General features: G+C 71.5%; 2 protein-coding genes across 2 annotated transcripts; one reads left to right on the plus strand and one right to left on the minus strand.

Annotated features, from left to right (window-relative positions):
- Nucleotides 1-1166: 1166 nt before the first annotated feature.
- On the minus strand, nucleotides 1167-10646 carry Ptcd1 (pentatricopeptide repeat domain 1). Its single transcript, XM_060375851.1, is given in 16 exon segments — nucleotides 1167-1373; nucleotides 2401-2445; nucleotides 2448-2585; nucleotides 3201-3317; nucleotides 4060-4103; nucleotides 4106-4225; nucleotides 4228-4312; nucleotides 4432-4609; nucleotides 4650-4894; nucleotides 4896-4919; nucleotides 5087-5188; nucleotides 5807-6019; nucleotides 6964-7104; nucleotides 9172-9646; nucleotides 9709-10450; nucleotides 10544-10646. Coding segments are annotated over 16 exon segments (2946 nt in total). The 3' UTR covers nucleotides 1167-1199.
- Cpsf4 (cleavage and polyadenylation specific factor 4) lies at nucleotides 10514-24559 on the plus strand. The gene is given in 10 exon segments (XM_060375840.1): nucleotides 10514-10750; nucleotides 13913-13963; nucleotides 16405-16557; nucleotides 19250-19345; nucleotides 21389-21482; nucleotides 21890-21930; nucleotides 21933-21961; nucleotides 22850-22942; nucleotides 24161-24232; nucleotides 24280-24559. Coding segments are annotated over 9 exon segments (729 nt in total). The 5' UTR covers nucleotides 10514-10647; the 3' UTR covers nucleotides 24230-24232; nucleotides 24280-24559.
- Nucleotides 24560-25660: the final 1101 nt, after the last annotated feature.

Genomic DNA, 25660 nt, shown 5'->3' on the forward strand with positions numbered 1-25660 from the left:
ACCCACGTGGCCCCCAGTGAGGGGACGTGACCTTAGTGTCCACGTGGCTCCTAGTGAGGCGACGTGACATTTGTGACGTGACCTGTGTCCACGTGGCTCCTAGTGAAGGGACGTGACCTGTGTGACATGACCTCAGTGTCCACGTGGCCCCTGGTGAGTGGACGTGACCTCAGTGTCCATGTGGCCTCTAGTGAGGTGATGTGACCTGTGTGTCGTGACCTCAGTGTCCACGTGGCCCCCGGTGAGGGGATGTGACTTCTGAGACATGACCTCAGTGTCCACGTGGCCCCTAGTGAGGGGACAGGGACCGTCATGACCTGTGTCCATGTGGCCCCCAGAGAGGGGACAGGAACTGTCATGACCTCAGTGTCCACGTGGCCCCTAGTGAGAAGTCGTGACCTCTGTGATGTGACCTTAGTGTCCACGTGGCCCCCAGTAAGGGGAACAAGGACTGCTCATGTCCTCAGTGTCCACGTGGCTCCTAGTGACAGGACAGGGACAGTCATGACCTCAGTGTCCACGTGGTCCCCAGTGAGGGGACGTGACCTCTGGGTGATGACCTCAGTGTCCACGTGGCCCCCAGTGAGAAGTCGTGACCTCTGTGTCCACGTGGCCCCTAGTGAGGGGACAGGGACTTTCATGATCTCAGTGTCCACGTGGCCTCTGGTGAGGGGACGTGACCTGTGTGACGTGACCTCAGTGTCCACGTGGTTCCTAGTGAGGGGTTGTGACCTTTATGTCGTGACCTCAGTGTCCACGTGGCCCCCAGTGAGAGGGACGTGAACTCTGGGACGTGACCTCAGTGTCCACATGGCTCCTAGTAAGGGGAACAGAGACTTCCATGGACCCACGTGGCCCCCAGTGAGGGGACGTGACCTCAGTGTCCACGTGGCCCCCAGTGAGGGGACGTGACCTCAGTGTCCACGTGGCCCCCAGTGAGGGGACGTGACCTCTGTGACATGACCTCAGTGTCCACATGGCTCCTAGTAAGGGGAACAGAGACTTCCATGGACCCACGTGGCCCCCAGTGAGGGGACAGGGACCATCATGACCTCCGTGTCCACGTGGAAGTGAGCTGGCAGTGGGGGGGGCGGGGGGACGGTGCCACCCTCGGTGCCCACGGACGCGCCCGGGTGACCCCCCGCCCCCCGGGGCCCCCAGGAACCGACAGGAGCCGGGCGCGGGGCTCTCGCGGGGCTTTATTGGCCGCGGGGGCGGGCGCGGGGCCGGTCTAGGGGCGCCCCCTCCCCCCGCCGCGCCGCCCCCCTCCCCCCGGGCCCCTCGGTCTCCCGGGCGGGCACCGCCCTCAGCCACCGCCCGTAGTAGGCCCGGAAGCCGTCGATCTTCTCCAGGTGCGTGTTCTTCCCCCTGTACTGGGGGGGGAGGGCGTGGGGAGGAGGGCGTGAGGGGAGGGCGCGGGGGCACCGGACACGCCCCCCAGCCCCCCTCCGCCCCCCAGGGCCACGGCCGCGCGGGGGGGGCTTGGCATGGGAGGGGGAGGTCGACCAGATGGACGGAAGTGGCCGGTAGAGGGGAGGGAGGGGGACAAGATGGCCGACGGGTTGGGAGACAGGATGGAGGGGGACAAGATGGCCGATGGGGCCAGGACCAGGATGGAGGGGGACAAGATGGGCCGATGGGGCCAGGACCAGGATGGAGGGGGACAAGATGGCCGATGGGTTGGGAGACAGGATGGAGGGGGACAAGATGGCCGATGGGGCCGGGACCAGGGATGGGAGGGGGGACAAGATGGCCGATGGGTTGGGAGACAGGATGGAGGGGGACAAGATGGCCGATGGGGCCGGGACCAGGATGGAGGGGGACAAGATGGCCGATGGGGCCGGGACCAGGATGGAGGGGGACAAGATGGCCGATGGGTTGGGAGACAGGATGGAGGGGGACAAGATGGCCGATGGGGCCAGGACCAGGATGGAGGGGGACAAGATGGCCGATGGGGCCAGGACCAGGATGGAGGTGGACAAGATGGCCGATGGGTTGGGAGACAGGATGGAGGGGGACAAGATGGACAATGGGTTGGGAGACAGGATGGAGGGGGACAAGATGGCAGATGGGGTGGGAGACAGGATGGAGGGGGACAAGATGGCCGATGGGTTTGGGAGACAGGATGGAGGGGGACAAGATGGCCGATGGGTTGGGACCAGGATGGAGGTGGACTAGGGGATGAGGGAGGGAGGGAGGACTGGGGAGCGGACGAGGGGGCCGGCGGCTGCAGCGTGGACCCAGGAGGCCCCGGCGGCGTCCTGTGTCTCTCCCGAGTCCGCGGGTTCGAGCCCCGTCCCCCCCGGTGCTCCCTGTCCCCTCCCCCGGCTCTCCCTCCCCCCCCCGTGCTCCCTGTCCCCCCCGGCTCTCCCTCCCCCCCGTGCTCCCTGCCCCCCCTACCCGGTCGAAGGAGGGCGGGTAGCGGGCCGCCGAGCTCCAGCTGGCGCAGCGAGCACCTCGGTGACGGCGACCCCCGCGCGCCGCAGGTCGCGGAGGACCCGGATGAGGTAGGCGTAGTCCAGCCTGCGCACGGCCGCCTGCACCAGCGCGCTGTACACGTGGACGCTGGGGGTCACCCCGGCCCGCTGCGGGGGTCAGGGGTCAGGGGTCAGGGTCCCGCCTCCCCCTCCTCCTCCCCGGGGTTGGATCCCGCCTCCCCTCCTCCTCCCCAGGTTGGGATCCCGCCTCCCCTCCTCCTCCCCGGGTTCGGATCCCGCCTCCCCTCCTCCTCCCCGGGGTCGGGTCCGGCCCCCCTCCTCCTCCTCGGGTTCGGGTCCCACCTCCTCCTCCCCTCTCCTCCTTCTCCTCCCTCCTCCTCCTTCTCCTCCTCCTTCTCCTCCTCCTCCTTCTCCTCGTTCTTCCTCTCCTCCTCGTTCTCCCCTCCTCCTCCTTCTCCCCCTCCTCCTCCTTCTCCCCCTCCTCCTTCTCCCGTCATCCTTCTCCTCCTCCTCTTTCTCCTCCTCCTTCTTCTCCTCCTCCTCCTCCTTCATCCTCCCTCTCCTCCTCCTTCTCCCCTCCTCCTTCTCCTCCTCCTCCTGTCATCCTTCTCCTCCTCTTTCTCCTCCTCCTTCTTCTTCTCCTCCTTCTTCTCCCCCTCCTCCCCGTCATCCTTCTCCTCCTCTTTCTCCTCCTCCTCCTTCTTCTCCTCCTCCTCCCCCTCCTCCTCGTTCTCCCTCCCTCCTCCCCCTCCTCCCCCGCACCCGCAGGTCCTCCAGCAGCTGCAGGCCGTCCCGGGCCCTCCGGCATCCGGCCGCCAGGCCGCAGAAGGTGCGCATGTCCGGGGTCAGGCCCTTCCGGGCCAGGAGGGGCAGCAGCGCCTGCGGGGGGAGCGAGGGGGCAAGGGCTGGCCTCGAACTCGCGACTGCGGGCCTCTGACACAGCCGGGCGCGGGGCTGGCCTCGAACCCGCGGCTGCGGGGCTGAGCGGGAATGGCGGGGAGAGCGCCCCGCCCACTGTGGGCGGAGCCATCACCGCCCACTAAGCAGACATTACTGCGGATGCAGGCCCCGCCTATAGAGGGCGGAGCCACCCCGGCCCTCTAAGGGACAAAAAAAATGGCTGTGCATGGAGGCCACGCCCACAAAGGGCGTAGCCATCCCTGGCCTTTAAGCGGCCATTGCTGAGGGTAGAAGCCACACCCACAGAGGGCGGAGCCATTGCTGCCCTCTAAGGGTGAATGGCTATGGGTGCAGGCCACGCCCACAGAGGGCGGAGCTATCGCTGCCCTGAGTGGACGATTTGACTGTGGGGGAGCCATCCCTGCCCTCTAAGGGGAAATGGCGGTGGCTGGCTGGAGGCCCCGCCCACAGAAGGCGGAGCCATCCCTGGCTGTGGGCGGGGCCGTCTCAGGGTTGAGCTCCCGGGTGCTCTGAATGGCTGGGGCTGGCGAAGCCACGCCCCGGCGGGCGGAGCCTGCCCAGGCCGTGGGCGGGGCCCTCCCAGGTTCCCTCTGGCTCCCTGCAGCCGCCCCAGCGCGCCCCGTCGGGGATGCGGGGCCCGCGCGCCCCCGGGGGCGGTCGGAGCGGGTCCCCCGCGCCGCCCCCCGCCCCGGGGCCTCACCCTGGCGCCGTCCAGGTCCCCGCGGCGGCCCCGCTTCCGCACGGCGCGTTGAAGAAGGCGAGGTCGGCGTCCGCGCCGTCCAGCAGGCCCAGCAGCGTGGGCTCGAACCCGGGCTCGCACAGCTCGGCCAGCAGCGTCAGCGTCCGCACGTCGGGCCGCAGCCCGCCCGGGCCAGCGCCCCCAGCACCCCCGCGGGGCCGCCCAGCAGCGCCAGGCGCTCGGCCGGGGTGCGGGCGAGGGGGCCACGTCGGGGGGGGACGGGAGGGGCCACGGCGGGGGGTCACAGCGGGGGGACGACGGGAGGGGTGAGGGTCGGGGATCACGTCAAGAGGGACAATTGGGGTCACGTCAGGGGGTCACACACGAGGTCACGTCGAGAGGGTTGGAGGGGGTCACGTCGGGGGTCACGTCAAGGGGGACGGGGGGGGCCACGTCAGGGGGGACGCGAGGGGTGAGGTCGGGGGTCACGTCAAGAGGGACAATTGGGGTCACGTCGGGGGTCAGAGCGGGGGAGACGTCGGGGGTCACGTCGAGGGGGCCGACGGGGGCCCTGGCCGCCGCCCAGAGCACGTCAGGGGGGGTCACGTCAGGGGTCACGTCGAGGGTCCCCCAGCAGCTCCCTCTCCAGCGCCTCCACCCAGCCCCAGGGCCTGGCGCCGCGGGTTCGGGTCCCGCCGGGGCGTGGGAAGCGTGGGCGCGGGCGGCCGCCGTCGGGGGTCCCGTCTAGGGTCCCGTCGGGGGCGAGGACGCCGGGGGTCACGCCGGGGTCGCCCAGGCCGCAGTCCCGCGCCGCCGTGAGCAGCAGGTTGTAGCCGTGGAGGCTGGGCGCCAGCCACGAGGCCCAGCATGTGGCGCCAGAGCTGCAGGGGGAGGACGGAGAGCTGGGGACCACGATGGCGGGGAGGAGGAGGGAGCAGGGAGCTGCGGACCCCGACGGCGGGGGATGACGAAGCTGGGGACCCCGACGGCGGGGAGGAGGAGGGGGAGGACACACCCCGCCCCCCACCCCACCCCCGACGGCACCGACCTGCAGGGCCCGCCGGAAGCCGGCCTCCCGGTCGCGCAGGCAGCCCATGAACAGGAGGCAGAACGTCTCCTCCGTGACCGAGTGGCCCTGCTGCACCATCTCCTGCGGGGGTGGGACGGGCTGGATCAGAACTCGCGGTGAGGCCCGGGCCGGCCTTGAACTCGCGGCAGCGGCGCCCGCCAGGGCCGCGGAAAGCTTGGGGAGCCACGCCCACAGCGGGCGGAGCCGTCTGGGCTGTGAGCGGCCATTGCTGGGGGTGGAGGCCACGCCCCGTGTGGGCGGAGTAGTTCCTGGACTGTGGTCCTGAGGCTGCGAGTGGCCATTTTGATGGGTAGGCCACGCCTCTGTGGGCGGAGCCATAGTGGCCCTCTAAGCAGCCATTGCTATTGCAGAAGCCACGCCCATAGTGGGCGGAGCAATGCCTGGCCCTATAAGTAGCCATTGTTATTAGAGACAGACCCCGCCCACTGTGGGCGGAGCCCTGCCTGTACTTTGAGAGGCCATGGCTGTAGGTGGAGGTTACGCCCACTGTGGGCGGAGCCACCACCAGCTCTCAGATCGGCCATTAACGTGGCGGCCACGCCCTGTGGGCGGAGCAACCCTGGAGTGCTGGGGGCGTGGCCTGGCTGTGGGGGCGTGGCCCGGGGTCCCCGGCTCGTCCCTGACTGGCTGGGCCGGGCGTTGGGGGCGTGGCACGCTGCCCCGGCCCCGCCCACCCACCTTGAGCACGTCCAGGCAGAGCGGGAGCCCTGACGTGCGCGCCGCAGCCTTGAGCAGCGCGTGGAAGGTCCGGGGTTCAAGCCCGCGGCCCCGCAGCTGCCGCCGCAGCGCCTCGGCCGCCCGCAGCCCCGCGTCCGCGTGCGGACACTCCGCGCAGGCGTTGAAGAGGCCCGTGTAGGTGGCGTCCGTCGGCTCCAGCCCGCGCTTCTTCATCTGCAGGGGGGGAAGGGAGAGGGGGGACACCGGGGGTCAGAGGTCGGCGGCAGCCCGGCGCTTCCGGGTGACGGTCCTCCCGAAAATGCTTCCCCCGGAAGATGGTTCCCCGAGATAACGGTTCCCCCTGGAAGTTGATCCTTCAAGATAATGGCTCCCCCGGATGATGATCCCCTGACATAATGGTTCCGCCCAGATGAGGATCCCCCAGATTCCCTGGGTGATGATCCCCCAGATCTCCTGGATGAGGATCCCCCAGATCCCCCGGATCAGGATCCCCAAATCCACCGGATCAGGATCACCAGATCCCCCGGGTGAGGATCCCCTAGATCCTCCGGATGAGGATCCCCGGGTGAGGATCCCCCAGATCACCCGGCTGATGATCCCCCGGCTGAGGGTCCCCCAGATCCCCCGGTTGATAATCCCCAGATCCCCCGGATGATGATCCCCCGGATGAGGATCCCCAGATCCCCTGGATGATGATCCCCCAGATCCCCCGGATGAGGATCCCCAGATCCCCCGGATGATGATCCCCCAGATCCCCCGGATGAGGATCCCCAGATCCCTGGGATGAGGATCTCCAGATCCCCCGGATGATGATCCCCCAGATGAGGATCCCCAGATACCCCGAATGAGGATCCCCCAGATCCCCCAATGAGGATCCCCCGGATGATGATCCCCCGGATGATGATCCCCCAGATCCCCTGGATGATGATCCCCCGGATGATGATCCCCAGATCCCCTGGATGATGATCCCCCAGATCCCCGGCTGAGGATCCCCCGGATGATGATCCCCAGATCCCCTGGATGATGATCCCCCAGATCCCCGGCTGAGGATCCCCCAGATCCCCCGGGTGAGGATCCCCAGATCCCCCGGCTGAGGATCCCCCAGACTCCCCGGCTGAGGGTCCCCCAGACCCCCGGCGACGACGGCCCCCACTCACGTCGTTGAAGAGCCGGAAGGCCTTCTTCAGCTGTCCGGCGCGGCCGAGGCCCCCGATGAGCACCGAGTAGTTGTAGGGCTCCGGCCGCAGGCGCTCGGCCCCCAGCATCTGCCCCTCAAACAGCTCCAGCGCCTCGGGCAGCTGCGGCGACAGGGGCGAGGGGATGCTGGGGGGATGGAGGGGGCAGGAGGGGGCGCTGGGGGGATGGAGGGGGCAGGAGGGGGGACGGAGGGGGCGGGAGGGGGCGCTGGGGGGACGGGAGGAGGCGGGAGGGGGGACGGAGGGGGCGGGGAGGGGGCCCTGGGGGGCAGGAGGGGGATGGAGGGGGCACTGGGGGGATGGAGGGGGCAGGAGGGTGGACGGAGGGGGCAGGAGGGTGGACGGAGGGGGCAGGAGGAGGCGCTGGGAAGACGGGGAGGGGGCGGGGAGGGAGCGCTGGGGGGCAGGAGGGGGCGCTGGGGGTACGGAGGGGGCAGGAGGGGGCGCTGGGGTGACGAAGGGGGCAGGAGGGGGCGCTGGGGGGCAGGAGGAGGCGCTGGGGGGTGGCGCTGGGGGGACAGTGGGGACAGGAGGACGAGAGGGGTGACAGGAGGGGCGCTAGGGGGTGGAGGGGGAGCTGGGGTGATGGAGGAGGTGGGAGGGGGCGCTGGGGGGACAGAGGGGGCAGGAGGGGGCGCTGGGGGGACGGAAAAGGCAGGAAGGGGCGCTGGGGGATGGAAGGGGCGCTGGGTGGATGGAGGGGACAGGAGGGGGCGCTGGGGGATGGAGGGGACAGGAGGGGGCGCTGGGAGGATGGAGGAGGGAGGGGGATGGAGTGCTGGGGGAATGGAGGGGACAGGAGGGGGCGCTGGGGGGACGGAGGGGACAGGAGGGGGCGCTGGGGGAATGGAGGGGACAGGAGGGGGCGCTGGGGGGACGGAGGGGACGGGAGGGGGCGCTGGGGGGACGGAGGGGACGGGGAGGGGGCGCTGGGGGGACGGAGGGGACGGGAGGGGGCGCTGGGGGGACGGAGGGGACGGGAGGGGGCGCTGGGGGGACGGAGGGGACAGGAGGGGGCGCTGGGGGGACGGAGGGGACAGGAGGGGGCGCTGGGGGGACGGAGGGGACAGGAGGGGGCGCTGGGGGGACGGAGGGGACAGGAGGGGGGTGCTGGGGGGACGGAGGGGACAGGAGGGGGCGCTGGGGGGGATGGAGAGGGCGGGAGGGGGCTGAAGGGACAATGAGGGGACGTGAGAGGGTGCTGGGGAGATGGAGAGGACAGAAGGGGCGCCGGGGGGCAGGAGGGGGATGGAGGGGACAGGAGGGGGCGCTGGGGGGATGGAGGGGACGGGAGGAGGCGCTGGGGGGATGGAGGGGACAGGAGGGGGCGCTGGGGGACAGTGGGGTGACGGGAGAGGGCGCTGGGGGACAGTGGGGGGATGGAGGGGACGCTGGGGGGGCGGGAGGGGGCTGGGGGACAGGGGGACAGTGGAGGGACGGGAGGGCGCTGGAGGACAGTGGGGGGATGAGGGGATGCTGGGGAGCAGGAGGGGGACAGTGGAGGGACGGGAGGGCGCTGGAGGACAGTGGGGGGATGAGGGGATGCTGGGGAGCAGGAGGGGGACAGTGGGGGGACGGGAGAGGGCGCTGGGGGACAGTGGGGGGATGAGGGGATGCTGGGGGGCAGGAGGGGGACAGTGGGGGGGACGGGAGAGGGCGCTGGGGGACAGTGGGGGGATGAAGGGGACGCTGGGGGGGCAGGAGGGGGCTGGGGACAGGGGGACAGTGGGGGGGACGGGAGAGGGCGCTGGGGGACAGTGGGAGATGGGAGGGGGCGAAGGGGGGACAGAAGGGAACAGGGAGGGGGAGAGAGGAGGAGGGGAGAGGGGGACAGGAGGGAGGACAGGAGGGGGACGAGGAGGGAGAGGAGAACAGAAGGGGGAGAGGGAAACAGGAGGGAGGAAAAGGGGGACAGGAGGGGGGAGAAGAGAACAAGAGGGGGGACAGGAGGGGGGAGAAAGAGGACAAGAGGGGGGACAGGAGGGTGACAGGAGGGGGGAGAAGGGGACAAGAGGGGGGACAGGAAGGGTAGAGGAGGGGGGTTGGAGGAGACAGGGACAGGGAGGGGGAGGGGGACAAAAGGGGGAGAGGGGACAGGAGAGGGGACAGGAGGCGGGAGAGAGAGGGTTCCCCCACCCCCTCCTCGCCCCCCCCCCGAGCCCCGCGGACCTTCCCCTCCTGGATGAGGCGCTTGCACCGCAAGAAGTACCAGTAGGGCGTGTTGCGACGTCCCCACGGGGCCGCGGGTTCGGGTCCCGCCTGGTCCTCATCCTCGTCCTCCCGCCCGAGGCCCCGATCGCGCAGGCGCAGGTCGTGCAGCGCGGGCGTCGCCTTGCGGAAGAGCCTCCGCGCGGAGAAGCGGGCCCCGAGGGCGCCGAAGGCCTCGTCCTCTCCGTCCTCCCCGTCCTCCTCCTGCCCCCTCCCCCCGGGGGCCGCGGGGGCGCGGCGCGGGGGGCCCGGCCCGGCCGCCATCCCCCTGCCTCCGGGGCGGGCGAGCGGGCGGAGGCGCGGGAGGGCCGGGAGCAGGCGGCGGAGGCGCAGGAGATGCATCCCGGCGCCTGCAGGAGCCCGGAGCGCCCGCGCCTGCGCGCTGGCGCCGCCGCGGCCGAGGCGGGAGCTCCGCGCAGGCGCGTTCGCGCCGCGGCTTCAAAGCCGGAAGGCCCCGCGCAGGCGCATTCGCCCGCGCCTCCGCGCGCGCAGGCGCACTCACCCGCGGACTGCCACACCGGAAGCCCCGTGCCTCGCCCGCGCAGGCGCAATCCGCCGCGACGCTTTGCGCGCAGGCGCAATCCCCGCGGCCTCAACCGACCGGAAACGGAAAGAGCCCGCGCGCTCCCTCGCGCAGGCGCACTCCTTTGTGGCCGCCTCCGACCGGAAGTCCGTCGGCCTCCACGCGCAGGCGCACTCGCCCGAGACTCTCCAGCCCGGAAGCACCAGCGCAGGCGCATTCCCCCGCGCAGGCGCACTGCCCCTCGGCCTCCTGACCGGAAGCCCCGCGCCTCCGCCGCGCAGTCCGCCGCGGAACTCCGCGACCGGAAGCTCTCTCGCAGTCCCGCTCCCGGTGTTCGCCGCGGCCTCTGCTCCGCGCAGGCGCCTTCCCCCCGACCGAAAGCCCCTTTGGCTCCCGCGCAGGCGCAGTCCCCGGACCGGAAGCCCCTTAGTCTCTCCAGACCGGAAGTCCTCTCCGCCCATGCGCACTCCACCGACCAAGTCCCTCTATTCCAGGCGCAGGCGCAGTCCCCGGACCGGAAGCCCGCGTCCTCCGCCGAGCAGGCGCAGTCCCTAAACCTGGAGCTCCTCTTCTCCGCCGCGCAAGCGCAATCCTCGGACCGGAAGCCCGCGTACTCCGCCGCGCAGGCGCAGTCCCCCGACCGGAAGCCCGCGTCCTCCGCCGCGCAGGCGCACTCCCCCGACCGGAAGCCCGCGTCCTCCGCCGCGCAGGCGCAGTCTCCCGACCGGAAGCCCGCGTACTCCGCCGCGCAGGCGCAGTTCCCCGACCGGAAGTCCCTTCGGCCTCAGCCCCCGCGCGGCGCCCGCGAACCGGCGGCGACGGCGCCGGGCTGTGGGGAGTCGGGGGGCGCCGGGGCGGGTGTCGGGGGGCGCAGAGTCGGGATCCGGGGGCCGGACCCCCCGGCGGCCGCCATCATGCAGGAGATCATCGCCAGCGTCGACCACATCAAGTTCGACCTGGAGGTGGCGGTGGAGCAGCAGCTCGGGGCGCAGCCGCTGCCCTTCCCCGGCATGGACAGTGCGCGCGGGGGGGGGCCGGGGGGAGGGGGGAGGGGAGAGAGTGGGAGTGGGGGGAGGGGGGAGAGAGAGGGGGAGGGGAGAGATGGGGAGGGGAGAGATGGGGAGGGGGAGGGGAGGAGATAGCGGGGGGAGGGAGAGAGAGCGGGGGAGGGGAGAGGGGGGAGAGAGGAGGGGGACAGTGCAAAGGGTGGGGAGGAGAGAGCTGGGGAGAGGGGGAGGGGGGGATGAAGGGGGTGGGAGAGGGAGAGGGGAGAGAGAGTGGGGGGGAGAGAGGTGGGAAGTGGGGAGGGAGGGAGAGGGGGAGAGAGAGGGGCGAAGGGGGAGGGGGACAGTGAGAGCGGGGGGAGGAAGGGTGGGGGGAGGGGGTTACAGGAGGGGAAAGGGGGAGAGGGGTAGGGGGGAGGAAGAGAGCAGGGGGAGGGGGACAGTGAGGGAGGGGGAGGGAGGGTGGGGGTAGAGAGGGAGGAAGGGGAGGGGAAAGGGGGATGGACAGTGAGAGGGGGAGGGGAGGAAGAGAGTGGGTGGGGGGAGGCGGGTGGAGGGGGACAGTGAGAGAGGGAAGGCGGGAGGGGAGGAGGGGGTGGGAGTATGGGAGGAGAGGGGAAAGGGGGAGGAACAGTGAGAGAGGGCGGGGCATGGGGAGGGGAAGGAAGAGGGGGAGTGGAGAAAGGGAGGGGAGGAGGAGTGTGGGGGAGAGAGGGGGAGGGTCAGTGAGAGGTGGGAGGGGAGTGGAGGGAGGAGGAGGACGGAGAGAGAAGAAAGGGGGGAGTGGGGAGGGAGGGGAGGGGGAGGGACAGTGAGAGGGAGTGGTGGCAGGGGGAGGGTAGAGGGGGAGGGCGACAGTGAGAGGGGAGGGAAAGTGAGAGGTGGAGGGACAGTGAGGGGATGAAAGGGGAGGGGACAGTGAGAGGGGGGAGTGGTGGGGGAGGGGAGGGACAGAGAGGGGTGGGGACAGTGAGGGGGGAGTGGTGGGGGGAGGGGAGGGACTGTGAGAGGGGGGAGAGGGCAGGGGATAGACAGCGAGGGTGGGGGAGTGCGTGGGGGAGGGGAGGGGCGACAGTGAGCAGGGCAGGACAGGGAGAGGTCTCCAAGGGGGAGGACCAGGAGGGGGTGGCGGAATGGGCGGTCCCCTAGGTCGCATGGGGGGCGGGGAGGGTAGCGAGGGGGTCCCCAAACCTCCAGTCGCTCTCTTTCGGGGTGTCCCCCTCAATTCCATGTCTCTGTGTGCTTCTTTTTGGGGCGTCCCCCTTTTCTATATCTCTGCGTGTTCCTTTTCGGGGTGTCTCTCCCACTTCCATATCTCTGGGTGCTCCCATTTGGGGCATCCCCCTCTTCCACGTCTCTGCGTGTTCCTTTTTGGGGTGTCTCTCCCACCTCCACATCTCTGGGTGCTCTTTTTTGGGGTGTCTCTCCCACTTCCACATCTCTGGGTGCTCCCTTTGTGGCGTCCCCCTCTTCCATGTCTTTGTGTGTTTCTTTTTGGGGGTGTCTTTCCCACTTCCACATCTCTGGGTGCTCCCTTTTGGGGCATCCCACCACTTCCACATCTCTGGGTGCTCCCTTTTGGGGCATCCCACCACTTCCACATCTCTGGGTGCTCCCTTTTGGGGTGTCCCCCACTTCCACATCTCTGGGTGCTTTCTTTTGGGGTGTCCCCAACTCCCACATCTCTGGGTGCTCCCTTTTGGGGCATCCCACCACTTCCACATCTCTGGGTGCTCCCTTTTGGGGTGTCCCCCACTTCCACATCTCTGCCTGCCTCTTTGGGTGTCCCCCCACTTCCAACTCTCTGGGTGCTCCCTTTGGGTGTACCCCAACTCCCAAGTCTCTGAATGTTCCCTTTTGGGGTGTCGCCTCACCTCCATGTCTCTGGGTGCTCTCTTTTGGGCTGTCCAGGGTGTACCCCAACTCCCAAGTCTCTGGGCGCTCCCTGTGCGGTGTCCTCCCACTTCCAAGTCTGTTGCTCCTTTTCGTCGGGGTGTCCCCGACTTCCCATCTCTAGGCGCTCCCTTTCAGGGTGTCCCCCCACTTCCCCATCTCTGGTCTCTCCCTTTCGGGGTGTCCCCATCAATTCCCCATCTCTGGTCTCTCCCTTTCGGGGTGTCCCCATCAATTCCACATCTCTGGGTGCTCCCTTTGGGGTGTCCCCCCACTTCCACGTCTCTGGTCTCTCCCTTTTGGGGTGTCCCCCCAATTCCTAGTGTCTGCGTGCTCCCTTTAGGGTGTCCTTCCACTCCCACGTCTCTGTGTGCTCTCTTTCGGGGTGTCCCCCCACTTCCGAGTCTATGGTCGCTTTTTTCCGGGGTCTCCTCCCACTTCCACGTCTCGGGGTGCTCCCTTCGGGGTGTCCCCCAAATTTCATGTCTCTGGTCACTTTTTGGGGTGTCCCTCAAATTCCACGTCTCTGCGTGCTCCCTTTCGGGGTGTACCCCAACCCCCGAGTCTCTGCGTGCTCCCTTTCGGGGTGTCCCCCCACTTCCACGTCTCTGGTCGCTCCTTTTGGGGTGTCCTCACTCCCACACCTCTGGGCGCCCCCTTTGGGGTGTCCCCTCACTTCCCCACCCCTGGGTGCTCCCTTTTGGTGTCCCCCCCACTTCCAAATCTCTGGTCCCTCCCTTTGGGGGGTGTCTCCTCCACCTCCACGTCTCCGGCTGCTTCCTTTCGGGGTGTCCCCCCACTTCCGCGTCCCTGTGTTTCTCTTTGGGGCGTCCCCCCACTTCCGCGTGTCTGGGCGTTCCCTTTCGGGGTGCACCCCAACTTCCGTGTCTCTGGGCGCCCCAGCCTCCCTTTCGGGGTGTCCCCCCACTTCCAAGGCTCCGGGCTCTCCCTCTCCCTCTCCCTCCCTTCCCCCCTCTCTCTCTCTCTCTCTCTCTCCCCCCCACTGGGCTAGCCTCGGAGGCCACCTCTGCTCAGTCCCCGGGAGACCGTCCACACACACGAACACGCCACGTGGGTCACGCGTGGGTCACGGGTTTGACTCAGACGGGCCCTCGCCGGCCCAGAGCTCCCTGTGTAGACCAGGCTAGCCCGGGCTGTGTGGTGTTATCATGTCCGCCGCACGCCACGCAGACACGTAAAGGTGTTTCCGCCACGTAGCGTGTCACCTTCGCGTAAATGCGTGCGTATACCGAGCACGCGCGTGTATCTCTTCCTCCTCCAGAGTCCGGGGCCGCGGTGTGCGAGTTCTTCCTGAAAGCCGCCTGCGGCAAAGGTGAGGCGATTCCCGGGCCCCTCCCCCGTCCCGTCCCCCCCAAGCCGATTCCCGGACCCCACCCCCCTCTCCCCCCAGCCGGGGGACGTGGCCTTAAGAGCTCTCTCTCCCCCCAGCCGGGGGGACGTGGCCTTAAGAGCTCTCTCTCCCCCCCAGCCGGGGGACGTGGCCTTAAAAGCTCTCTCTCCCCCTCCTCCCCGAAGTCAGGGGACGTGGCCTTAAAAGCTCTCTCCCCCCCCAGCCGGGGGACGTGGCCTTAAGAGCTCTCTCTCCCCTCCTCCCCCAGCCGGGGGACGTGGCCTTAAGAGCTCTCTCCCCCCAGCCGGGGGACGTGGCCTTAAGAGCTCTCTCCCCCCCAGCCGGGGGACGTGGCCTTAAGAGCTCTCTCTCCCCCCCAGCCGGGGGACGTGGCCTTAAAGCTCTCTCTCCCCCTCCTCCCCGAAGTCAGGGGACGTGGCCTTAAAAGCTCTCTCCCCCCAGCCGGGGGACGTGGCCTTAAGAGCTCTCTCTCCCCCTCCTCCCCCAGCCGGGGGACGTGGCCTTAAGAGCTCTCTCCCCCCAGCCGGGGGACGTGGCCTTAAGAGCTCTCTCCCCCCAGCCGGGGGACGTGGCCTTAAGAGCTCTCTCCCCCCCAGCCGGGGGGACGTGGCCTTAAGAGCTCTCTCTCCCCCCAGCCGGGGGACGTGGCCTTAAGAGCTCTCTCTCCCCCCCAAGCCGGGGGACGTGGCCTTAAGAGCTCTCTCCCCCAGCCGGGGGACGTGGCCTTAAGAGCTCTCTCCCCCCCAGCCGGGGGACGTGGCCTTAAGAGCTCTCTCCCCCCAGCCGGGGGACGTGGCCTTAAGAGCTCTCTCCCCCCCAGCCGGGGGACGTGGCCTTAAGAGCTCTCTCCCCCCAGCCGGGGGACGTGGCCTTAAGAGCTCTCTCCCCCCCAGCCGGGGGACGTGGCCTTAAAAGCTCTCTCCCCCCTCCAGCCGGGGGACGTGGCCTTAAGAGCTCTCTCCCCCCAGCCGGGGACGTGGCCTTAAGAGCTCTCCCTCCCCCCAGCCGGGGGACGTGGCCTTAAGAGCTCTCTTTCCCCCCAGCCGGGGGACATGGCCTTAAAAGCTCTCTCTCTCCCCCCCAGCCAGGGGACGTGGCCTTAAGAGCTCTCTCTCCCCTCCTCCAGCCGGGGGACGTGGCCTTAAGAGCTCTCCCTCCCCCCAGCCGGGGGACGTGGCCTTAAAAGCTCTCTCCCACCCCCAGTCCCCAGCCGGGGGACATGGCCTTAAGAGCTCTCTCTCTCTCTCCCCCCCCAGCCGGGGGACGTGGCCTTAAAAGCTCTCTCTCTCTCTCTCCCTCCAGCCGGGGGACGTGGCCTTAAAAGCTCTCTCCTCCCCCCAGCCGGGGGACATGGCCTTAAGAGCTCTCTCCCCCCAGCCGGGGGACGTGGCCTTAAGAGCTCTCTCCCCCCAAGCCGAGGGACGTGGCCTTAAGAGCTCTCTCTTCCCCCCAGCCGAGGGACGTGGCCTTAAGAGCTCTCTCCCCCCAGCCGAGGGACGTGGCCTTAAGAGCTCTCTCTCCCCCCCAGCCGAGGGACGTGGCCTTAAGAGCTCTCTCTCCCCCCAAGCCGAGGGACGTGGCCTTAAGAGCTCTCTCTCCCCCCCAGCCGGGGGACGTGGCCTTAAAAGCTCTCTCTCTCTCTCTCTCCTCCAGCCGGGGGACGTGGCCTTAAAAGCTCTCTCTCTCTCCCTGGATCCCTGACCCCGTGCCCCCCCCTTCGCCCCCCTGACCCCGCGGCCTCCCCTCCGTCCTCCCCCGTCCGCCCTCCCCCTCCGTCCTCCCCCGTCTGCCCTCCCCCTCCGTCCTCTCCCCTCCACCCTCTCCCCTCCCCCCTCCCCCCTCTTCCCCTCCGTCCTCCCCCTCCGTCCTCTCCCCTCCACCCTCTCCCCCTCCCCCCTCCCCCCTCTTCCCCTCCGTCCTCCCCCTCTGTCCTCTCCCCTCCACCCTCTCCCCCTCCGTCCTCCCACCTCTGTCCTCTCCCGTCCACCCTCCCCCTCCGTCTCCCCCTCCGCCCTCTCCCCCTCCCCCTCCATCCTCCCCTCCCTCCTCCCCCTCCGTCTCCCCCTCCGCCCTCTCCCCCTCCTCCTCCCTCCCTCCTTCCCCCTCCATCCTCCCCCTCCGTCCTCTCCCCCTCCCTCCTCCCCCGCTCCCCCCGTCTCCCCCTCCATCCTCTCCCCCTCCCTCCCCCGTCCTCTCCCCTCCGTCTCCCCCCCCGTCCTCCCCTCCCTCCTCCCCCTCCGCCCTCTCCCCCCTCCCCTCCTCCCCCCTCCCTCCTCCCCTCCATCCCCCTCCCTCCCTCCTCCCCTCCGTCCTCTCCCCTCCCTCCCCCGTCCTCTCCCCCCGTCTCCTCCCCTCCGTCTCCCCCCCCGTCCTCCCCTCCCTCCTCCCCCGCTCCCCCGCAGGGGGCATGTGCCCGTTCCGCCACATCAGCGGGGAGAAGACGGTGGTTTGCAAGCACTGGCTGCGCGGCCTGTGCAAGAAGGGCGACCAGTGCGAGTTCCTGCACGAGTACGACATGACCAAGATGCCCGAGTGCTACTTCTACTCCAAGTTCGGTGAGGGGCCGGGGGCGCCGGGGAGGCCAGGCGGGGGCTCGGGGGCGCCGGGGAGGCCAGGCGGGGGCTCGGGGGGCGCCGGGGAGGCCAGGCGGGGGCTCGGGGGGCGCCGGGGAGGCCAGGCGGGGGCTCGGGGGCGCCGGGGAGGCCAGGGCGGGGGCTCGGGGGGCGCCGGGGAGGCCAGGCGGGGGCTCGGGGGCGCCGGGGAGGCCGTGCCAGGCCAGGCGGGGGCTCGGGGGGCGCCGGGGAGGCCGTGCCAGGCCAGGCGGGGGCTCGGGGGGCGCCGGGGAGGCCGTGCCAGGCCAGGCGGGGGCTCGGGGGCGCCGGGGAGGCCGTGCCAGGCCAGGCGGGGGCTCGGGGGCGCCGGGGAGGCCGTGCCAGGCTGGGGGGCGCCGGGGAGGCCGTGCCAGGCTGGGGGCGCCGGGGAGGCCGTGCCAGGCCAGGGCGGGGGCTCGGGGGCGCCGGGGAGGCCAGGCGGGGGCTCGGGGGCGCCGGGGAGGCCAGGCGGGGGCTCGGGGGGCACCGGGGAGGCCAGGCGGGGGCTCGGGGGCGCCGGGGAGGCCATGCCAGGCTGGCAGGGGCTCGGGGGCACCGGGGAGGCCAGGCGGGGGCCCGGGGGCGCCGGGGAGGCCAGGCGGGGGCTCGGGGGCACCGGGGAGGCCGTGCCAGGCTGGCAGGGGCTCGGGGGGCACCGGGGAGGCCAGGCGGGGCCCGGGGGCGCCGGGGAGGCCAGGCGGGGGCTCGGGGGGCGCCGGGGAGGCCAGGCGGGGGCTCGGGGGGCGCCGGGGAGGCCAGGCGGGGGCTCGGGGGGCACCGGGGAGGCCAGGCGGGGGCTCGGGGGCGCCGGGGAGGCCGTGCTAGGCCAGGCTGGGGCACAGGGGGCACCGGGGAGGCCGTGCCAGGCGGGGGCACGGGGGCGGGGTCCGTCCCGGGGCGCCCCCTTCTCTGCTAGGGGTCGGGGTGGCCCACCTCCCCCCGGAAGCATCTTTGCGCAAGCCTCTCGGCTGCTGACACGGGAGGACCACACTCATGGGGGAATCACGGGGGGGATAGGGAGGGGAGAGATGGAGGGGGGATAGGGAGGGGGAGACGGAGGGGAGAGATGGAGGGGGAGATGGAGGGGAGAGATGGAGGGAGGGAGGGAGAGATGGAGGGGGAGACTGAGGGGAGAGATGGAGGGAGGGAGGGAGGGAGAGATGGAGAGATGGGAGAGACGGGGGGGGGGGGGGGGGGAGGAGATGGAGGCGAGGGAGGGAGAGATGGGGAGAGATGGAGGGAGAGAGAGAGAGACGGAAGGGAGAGACTGGGGGGAGGGACAGAGGGGAGAGATGAGGGAGAGATGGAGGGGGAAGATGGGGGAGAGATGGAGGGGAGAGATGGGGGAGAGATGGAGGGGGAGACTGAGGGGAGAGATGGGGGAGAGATGGAGGGGGAGATGGAGGAGGGAGAGATGGAGGGGAGGGAGAGAGGGAAGGAGAGAAGGGGGAGCTGGGGGGAGGCGGGCGCGCGCTCAGGATGTGGGGAGCAGGTTCTGGCCCTGGAAGGTTCCTGGGGGCCTGGGGCGGGGGGGAGGGGGAGCCGGGGGGGAGAGGGGGCTGGGGGGGAGAGGGGCCCAGCCCCGTCCTCCTCACATCGTCCTCCCTCCCCACACCACCCCACCCCACAGTCCCCCCTCATCGTCCCCTTCACACTGTCCTCCCCACACCGTCCCCATCCTCCACCGCCCTCCCCACCGTGTCCCCCCACTGTCCCCTCCCTCGCCGTCCCCTCACCTCCCCACCCTGTCCTCCTCCCCTTGTCCCTCGCCATCCCCCCGCTGTGTCCCCCCTCGCCACCCTCCCCTCACCGTCCCCCGCTGTGTCCCCCCTCGCCACCCTCCCCTCACCGTCCCCCGCTGTGTTCCCCCCTCGCCGTCCCCCGCTGTGTCCCCCCTCGCCACCCTCCCCTCACCGTCCCCCGCTGTGTTCCCCCTCGCCGTCCCCCCCGTGTCTCCCCTCGCCGCTCTGCCCTCACCGTCCCCCGCTGTGTTCCCCTCGCCGTCCTCCCCTCACCGCCGTCCTCCCCTCACCGTCCCTCCTCTCCGTCCCCCGCCGTGTTCCCCCTCGCCGCCCTCCCCTCACCGTCCCCCGCTGTGTTCCCCCTCGCCGTCCCCCCGTGTCTCCCCTCGCCGCCCTCCCCTCACCGTCCCCCGCTGTGTTCCCCCTCGCCGTCCTCCCCTCACCGTCCCTCCTCTCCGTCCCCCCGCCGTGTTCCCCCTCGCCACCCTTCCCTCACCGTGCCCTGCTGTGTCCCCCCCTCGCCGTCCCCCGCCGTGTCCCCCCTCATCGTCCCCCTCCGTGTCCCCCCTCGCCGTCCTACCCCTCACCGTGCCCTGCCGTGTCCCCCCTCGCCGTCCCCCGCCGTGTCCCCCCTCGCCGTCCCCCCTCACCGTCCTCCCCCCGTGTCCCCGCTCGCCGTCTCCCCCGTGTCCCCCCTCACCGTCCTCACCCCGTGTCCCCCTTTGCCGTCCACCCCCCCCCCGTGTCCTCCCTCATCCCCCACCGTGTCCCCACTCACGGTCTCCGCCGTGTCCCTCCTCGCCGTCCTCCCCCCTCGCCGTCCTCCCCCCTTGCCGTCCCCCCGATGTCCCCCCTCACCGTCCTCCCCCCTCGCCATCCCCCCTCACCGTCCTCCCCCCCGTGTCCCCCCGCAGGCGAGTGCAGCAACAAGGAGTGTCCGTTCCTGCACATCGACCCCGAGTCCAAGATCAAGGACTGTCCCTGGTACGACCGCGGCTTCTGCAAGCACGGTGGGTGCCCGGGGGGAGAGAGAGAGGGGGGACCCCGGGGGGAGGGGAGGGGGACCCCGGGGGAGGGGGACAGGGGGACCCCGAGTCCAAGATCAAGGACTGTCCCTGGTACGACCGCGGCTTCTGCAAGCACGGTGGGTGCCCGGGGGGGAGAGAGAGAGGGGGGACCCCAGGGGGGAGAGAGAGAGAAAGGGGGGACCCCGGGGGGAGGGGGACCGGGGGACCCCGAGTCCAAGATCAAGGACTGTCCCTGGTACGACCGCGGCTTCTGCAAGCACGGTGGGTGCCCGAGGGGGGAGAGAGAGGGGGGGACCCCGGGGGAGGGGGAGGGGGGACCCCGGGGGGAGGGGGACCGGGGGACCCCGAGTCCAAGATCAAGGACTGTCCCTGGTACGACCGCGGCTTCTGCAAGCACGGTGGGTGCCCGGGGGGGGGAGAGAGAGGGGGACCCCCGGGGGGAGGGGGAGAGAGGGGGGAACCCGGGGGAGGGGGAGAGAGGGGGGACCCCGGGGGAGGGGGACAGGGGGACCCCGAGTCCAAGATCAAGGACTGTCCCTGGTACGACCGCGGCTTCTGCAAGCACGGTGGGTGCCCGGGGGGAGAGAGAGAGGGGGGGACCCCAGGGGGAGAGAGAGAGAAAGGGGGGACCCGGGGGGAGGGGGACCGGGGGACCCCGAGTCCAAGATCAAGGACTGTCCCTGGTACGACCGCGGCTTCTGCAAGCACGGTGGGTGCCCGGGGGGGAGAGAGAGAGGGGGACCCCGGGGGGAGAGAGAGGGGGACCCCGGGGGGAGGGGGACCGGGGGACCCCGAGTCCAAGATCAAGGACTGTCCCTGGTACGACCGCGGCTTCTGCAAGCACGGTGGGTGCCCGAGGGGGAGAGAGAGGGGGGACCCCGGGGGAGGGGGAGGGGGGACCCCGGGGGAGGGGGACCGGGGGACCCCGAGTCCAAGATCAAGGACTGTCCCTGGTACGACCGCGGCTTCTGCAAGCACGGTGGGTGCCCGGGGGGGGAGAGAGAGGGGGACCCCGGGGGGAGGGGGAGAGAGGGGGGAACCCGGGGGAGGGGGACAGGGGGACCCCGAGTCCAAGATCAAGGACTGTCCCTGGTACGACCGCGGCTTCTGCAAGCACGGTGGGTGCCCGGGGGGGGGAGAGAGAGAGAGGGGGACCCCGGGGGGAGGGGGGAGAGAGGGGGGGACCCGGGGAGGGGGACAAAGGGACACTGGGGGGAGGGGGAAGGGGGCACCCCAGGGGGAGGGGGAGATAAGGGGGGACCCCTGGGGAGAGGGAGAGAAGGGGAACCCCGGGGGGAGGGGGAGAGAGAGAGGGGGACCCCGGGGGAGAGGGAGAGAGGGGGACCCTGGGGGAGGGAGAGAGAGGGGGGACCCCGGGGGAGAGGGAGAGAGGGGGACCCCGGGGGAGGGGGAGAGAGGGGGGGACCCAGGGGGGAGGGAGAGAGGGGGACCCTGGGGGAGGGGGAGAGAGGGGGGACCCCAGGGGAGAGGGAGAGAGGGGGATCCCGGGGGAGGGGACGGGGACCTTGGAGTCCAAGATCAAGGACCTGAAAGCATGGTGGGTGCCCGCGAGGGGTGGGGAGGGCAGAGGGGGGACAGGGGAACCCAGGGGGAGGGAGAGAGAGGGGGGACCCCGGGGGAGAGGGAGAGAGGGGGGACCCCGAGAGGGAGGGGGAGAGAGAGGGGGGAACCCCGGGGGGAGAGGGAGAGAGAGGGGGCACCCCGGGGGACGAGGGAGAGAGGGGGACCCCCGGGGGAGAGGGGAGAGAGGGGGACCCCGGGGGAGAGGGAGAGAGGGGGGATCTCGGGGAGGAGGGAGAGAGGGGGACCCCGGGAAAAGGGGAGTGGGGGGACCCCGGGGGAGGGGGAGAGGGGATGGGGACCCCGAGTCCAAGATCAAGGACCTGCAAGCACGGTGGGTGCCCGCTGGGGGGAGAGGGAGGGAGGGAGGGAGGGGAAGGGGGCACCGGGGGAGAGGGGGGACCCCGGCCCTGACCCCCGTCCCCCCGCCCCCCCACCCCGCAGGGCCCCTGTGTCGCCACCGGCACACGCGGAGGGTCATCTGCGTCAACTACCTGGTGGGCTTCTGCCCCGAGGGCCCCTCGTGCAAGTTCATGCAGTGAGTGTGGGGGAGGGGGCGGGGAGGGGGGCGGGGAGGAGGCCTGGGGGGAGGAGAGGGGCCCCACGCGCCCCCCATCTCCACACGGGGCCTCCCCACTGCCCCCTCCCCGGGTCCCCCCCCATCCCGGTGCCCCCTGGTCCCCCTGGCGTGGCGGGGAGGGTCCTCGCAGGCCCCCGCCGCCCCCCTCACGCCCTCCCCCTCACGCCCTCCCCCCTCACGCCCTCCCCCTCACACCCTCCCCCTCACACCCTCCCCCCCTCGCGTCCTCCCCCCCTCGAGCCCTCTTCCCTCCCCCTCACGCCCTCCCCCCTCCCCCCTCGCGCCCTCCCCCCCTCACGCCCTCCCCCCTCCCCCCTCACGCCCTCCCCCCTCCCCCCTCACGCCCTCCCCCCTCCCCCCGCCAGCCCGCGGTTTGAGCTGCCCATGGGGACCACGGAGCAGCCCCCCTCCCGCAGCAGACGCAGCCGCCCACCAAGGTAGGGGAGGGGAGGGCAGGGGAGGGAGGGGAGGGGAGGGCACCGCGGGGGCGGGGGGGAAAGGCGGACACCCCGCCCCCTCCCAGGGCCCCCCGTGACCCGGGCGCCCCTCCTCCGGGTCCCCCTCACCCCTCACCCTGGCACTGGGCACCCCTCGGCCTTAGCATCCCTCCCCCAGGACCCCTCCCCCTCTTGTTCCCCCTCTTCCCTTCCCTCCTGACGGGGTTCCCTCCTCCCCCTGTCCCCCGCTGACCGTGTCCCCCCTGTCCCCCGCTGACCGTGTCCCCCCGTCCCCCGCTGACCGTGTCCCCCCTGTCCCCCCCGATGACCGTGTCCCCCGCTGACCGTGTCCCCCCTGTCCCCCCGCTGACCGTGTCCCCCCTGTCCCCCGCTGACCGTGTCCCCCGCTGACCGTGTCCCCCCGACCCCGCTGACCGTGTCCCCCCTGTCCCCCGCTGACCGTGTCCCCCCGCTGACCGTGTCCCCCCTGTCCCCCGCTGACCATGTCCCCCTGTCCCCCGCTGACCGTGTCCCCCGCTGACCGTGTCCCCCTGTGCCCCCTGTCCCCCGCTGACCGTGTCCCCCCTGTCCCCCGCTGACCGTGTCCCCCGCTGACCGTGTCCCCCTGTCCCCCGCTGACCGTGTCCCCCCTGTCCCCCGCTCGACCGTGTCCCCCGCTGACCGTGTCCCCCTGTCCCCCGCTGACCGTGTCCCCCTGTCCCCCGCTGACCGTGTCCCCCCTGTCCCCCGCTGACCGTGTCCCCCGCTGACCGTGTCCCCCGCTGACCGTGTCCCCCTGTGCCCCCGCTGACCGTGTCCCCCCTGTCCACGGCTGACCGTGTCCCCCGCTGACCGTGTCCCCCGTCCCCCGCTGACCGTGTCCCCCAGCGGGCGCCGCAGGTGATCGGGGTGATGCAGAGCCAGAGCAGCAGCGCGGGCAACCGGGGGCCGCGGCCGCTCGAGCAGGTCACGTGCTACAAGGTGAGGGCGGGGCCGGGGGCGGGGACAGGCCAGGGGCGGGGACAGGACTCAGGGGGCGGTGACAGGGCTGCAGGGGCGGGGACAGGACTGCAGGGGCGGGGACAGGGCTCAGGGGGCGGGGACAGGGCTGCAGGGGCGGGGACAGGCCTACAGGGGGCAGAGACAGGATGTAGGAGCGGGGACAGGGCTGCAGGGGCGGGGACAGGGCTGCAGGGGGCGGGGACAAGGCTGCAGGGGGCGGGGAAAGGCCTTCAGGGGGCGGGTACACGGCTGTAGGGGCGGGGACAAGGCTGCAGGGGGAGGGGACAGGGCTGCAGGGGGCGGGGACAGAGGCGGGGCCAGGGCTCAGGGGCGGGGACAGGGCTCGGGGCGGGGACAGGGGGCGGGGACTGGCATGCTGAGCCTCTCTCTTCTCTCTGCCCCTGTCCCCGCCCCCTCTGCCCCATCCCCCCCTCTGCCTCCGTCCTCCCTCCCTCTGCCTTCGTCCCCCTCCCTCTGCCCCTGTCCCCCTTCCCTCTGCCCCCATCCCCCTCCCTCTGCCTTCGTCCCCCTTCCTCTGCCCCCGTCCCCCTCGCTCTGCCCCCGTCCCCCTCCCTCTGCCCGTGTCCCCCTCGCTCTGCCCCCATCCCCCTCCCTCTGCCCCCGCATCCCCTCCCTCTGCCCCCGTGTCCCCTCCCTCTGCCCCCGTGTCCCCCTCCCTCTGCCCCCGTGTCCCCTCCCTCTGTCCCCGTGTCCCCTCCCTCTGCCCCCGTGTCCCCCTCCCCTCTGCCCCCGTGTCCCCTCCCTCTGCCCCCGTGTCCCCTCCCTCTGCCCCCGTGTCCCCTCCCTCTGCCCCGTCCTCCCTCCCTCTGCCCCCGTGTCCCCTCCCTCTGCCCCCGTGTCCCCTCCCTCTGTCCCCGTGTCCCCTCCCTCTGCCCCCGTGTCCCCTCCCCTCTGCCCCCGTGTCCCCTCCCCTCTGTCCCCGTGTCCCCTCCCTCTGTCCCCGTGTCCCCTCCCTCTGCCCCCGTCCCCCTCCCTCTGCCCCGTCCCCCTCCCTCTGCCCCCGTCCCCCTCCCTCTGCCCCCGTCCCCCTCCCTCTGCCCCTGTGTCCCCCTCCCTCTGCCCCGTCCCCCTCCCTCTGCCCCTGTGTCCCCCTCCCTCTGCCCCCGTGTCCCCTCCCTCTGCCCCCGTGTCCCCCCCACCCCCCTTTTGCCCCCTCCCCCTCCCCCCGGCCCGCAGTGCGGCGAGAAGGGTCACTACGCCAACCGATGCACCAAGGGGCACCTGGCCTTCCTCAGCGGGCAGTGACCCGGGGGGCCGGAAGCCGGGGGGCCGGAAGCTGGGGGGACCGGAGGCCGGGGGGACCGGAAGCCGGGGGGCCGGAAGCCGGGGGGACCGGAAGCCGGGGGGCCGGAACCCGGGGGACCCGGATGACGGACACGCGCCCCCTCCCCCCGGGGTCCCCGTGATGCCCCCCACGCGATGCCTCCCTCGTGGACAGGGGGGCAGAGAGAGATAGAGAGGGAGGGAGGGAGGGAGAGGGGGGCACTGGGCCCCGCCCTCCCTCCCCGAACCCCGCCCTCCCCAGAGCGAGCGAGCGAGCAAGTGCCGGGCGGAGGGGGCGGGCAGGGGGCGGGGGGGACACGGGGCCTCGGCCTCCGCCCGCCGCCGTCCATTAAAGTGTTGGGTTCTCGGTTCGTACCCCGGGGCTCGTTCCTGGGGCGTCCGGGGGGTGGGGGGATTCTAGGCTGGGCTCCTCCTCCCCCTCAGCCCCGTCCTCCCCCACTGGGGGTTCTAGGCTGTGGCTCCTCCACCAGCCCCATCCTCCCCCTCACTGGGGGGTTCTAGGCTGTGGCTCCTCCTCCCCCTCAGCCCCGTCCTGCCCCTCACTGGGGGGTTCTAGGCTGTAACTCCTCCTCCCCCTGAGGCCTGTCCTCCCTCTCACTGGGGTGTTCTAGGTTGTGGCTCCTCCTCCCCCTCAGCCCCATCCTCTCCCTCACTGGGGGGTTCTAGGCTGTAACTCCTCCTCCCCCCTGAGGCCCGTCCTCCCTCTCACTGGGGGGTTCTGGGCAGGGCTACTTCTCCCCCTCAGCCCCATCCTCCCGCTCAATGGGGGTTCTAAGCTGTCACTCCTCCCCCCTCAGCCCCGTCCTCCCCTTCACTGGGGGGTCCACGCTCCTCCCCCTCAGCCCCATCCTCCCCCTCACTGGGGGGTTCTAGGCTGGGCTCCTCCTCCCCCTCAGCCCCATCCTTCCCCTCACTGGGGGGTTCTAGGCTGTAACTCCTCCCCCTCAGCCCCGTCCTCCCCTCACTGGGGAATCTAGGCTGTGGCTCCTCCCCCTCAGCCCCGTCCTCCCCCTCACTGGGGGGTTCTAGGCTGGGGCTCCTCCCCCTCAGCCCCGTCCTCCCCTTCACTGGGGGGGTCTACGCTCCTCCCCCTCAGCCCCATCCTCCCCCTCACTGGGGGGTTCTAGGCTGGGCTCCTCCCTCCCCCTCAGCCCCATCCTTCCCTCACTGGGGGGTTCTAGGCTGTAACTCCTCCCCCCTCAGCCCCGTCCTCCCCTCACTGGGGAATCTAGGCTGTGGCTCCTCCCCCTCAGCCCCGTCCTCCCCTCACTGGGGGGTTCTAGGCTGTGGCTCCTCCCCCTGAGCCCCGTCCTCCCCTCACTGGGGGTTCTAGGCTGTCACTCCTCCCCCGTCAGCCCTGTCCTCCCCCTCCCTGAGGGGTTCTAGGCTGTG

The sequence above is a fragment of the Meriones unguiculatus genome, assembly GCF_030254825.1.
Source record: "Meriones unguiculatus strain TT.TT164.6M chromosome 13 unlocalized genomic scaffold, Bangor_MerUng_6.1 Chr13_unordered_Contig_107, whole genome shotgun sequence".
Lineage (NCBI taxonomy): Eukaryota > Metazoa > Chordata > Mammalia > Rodentia > Muridae > Meriones > Meriones unguiculatus.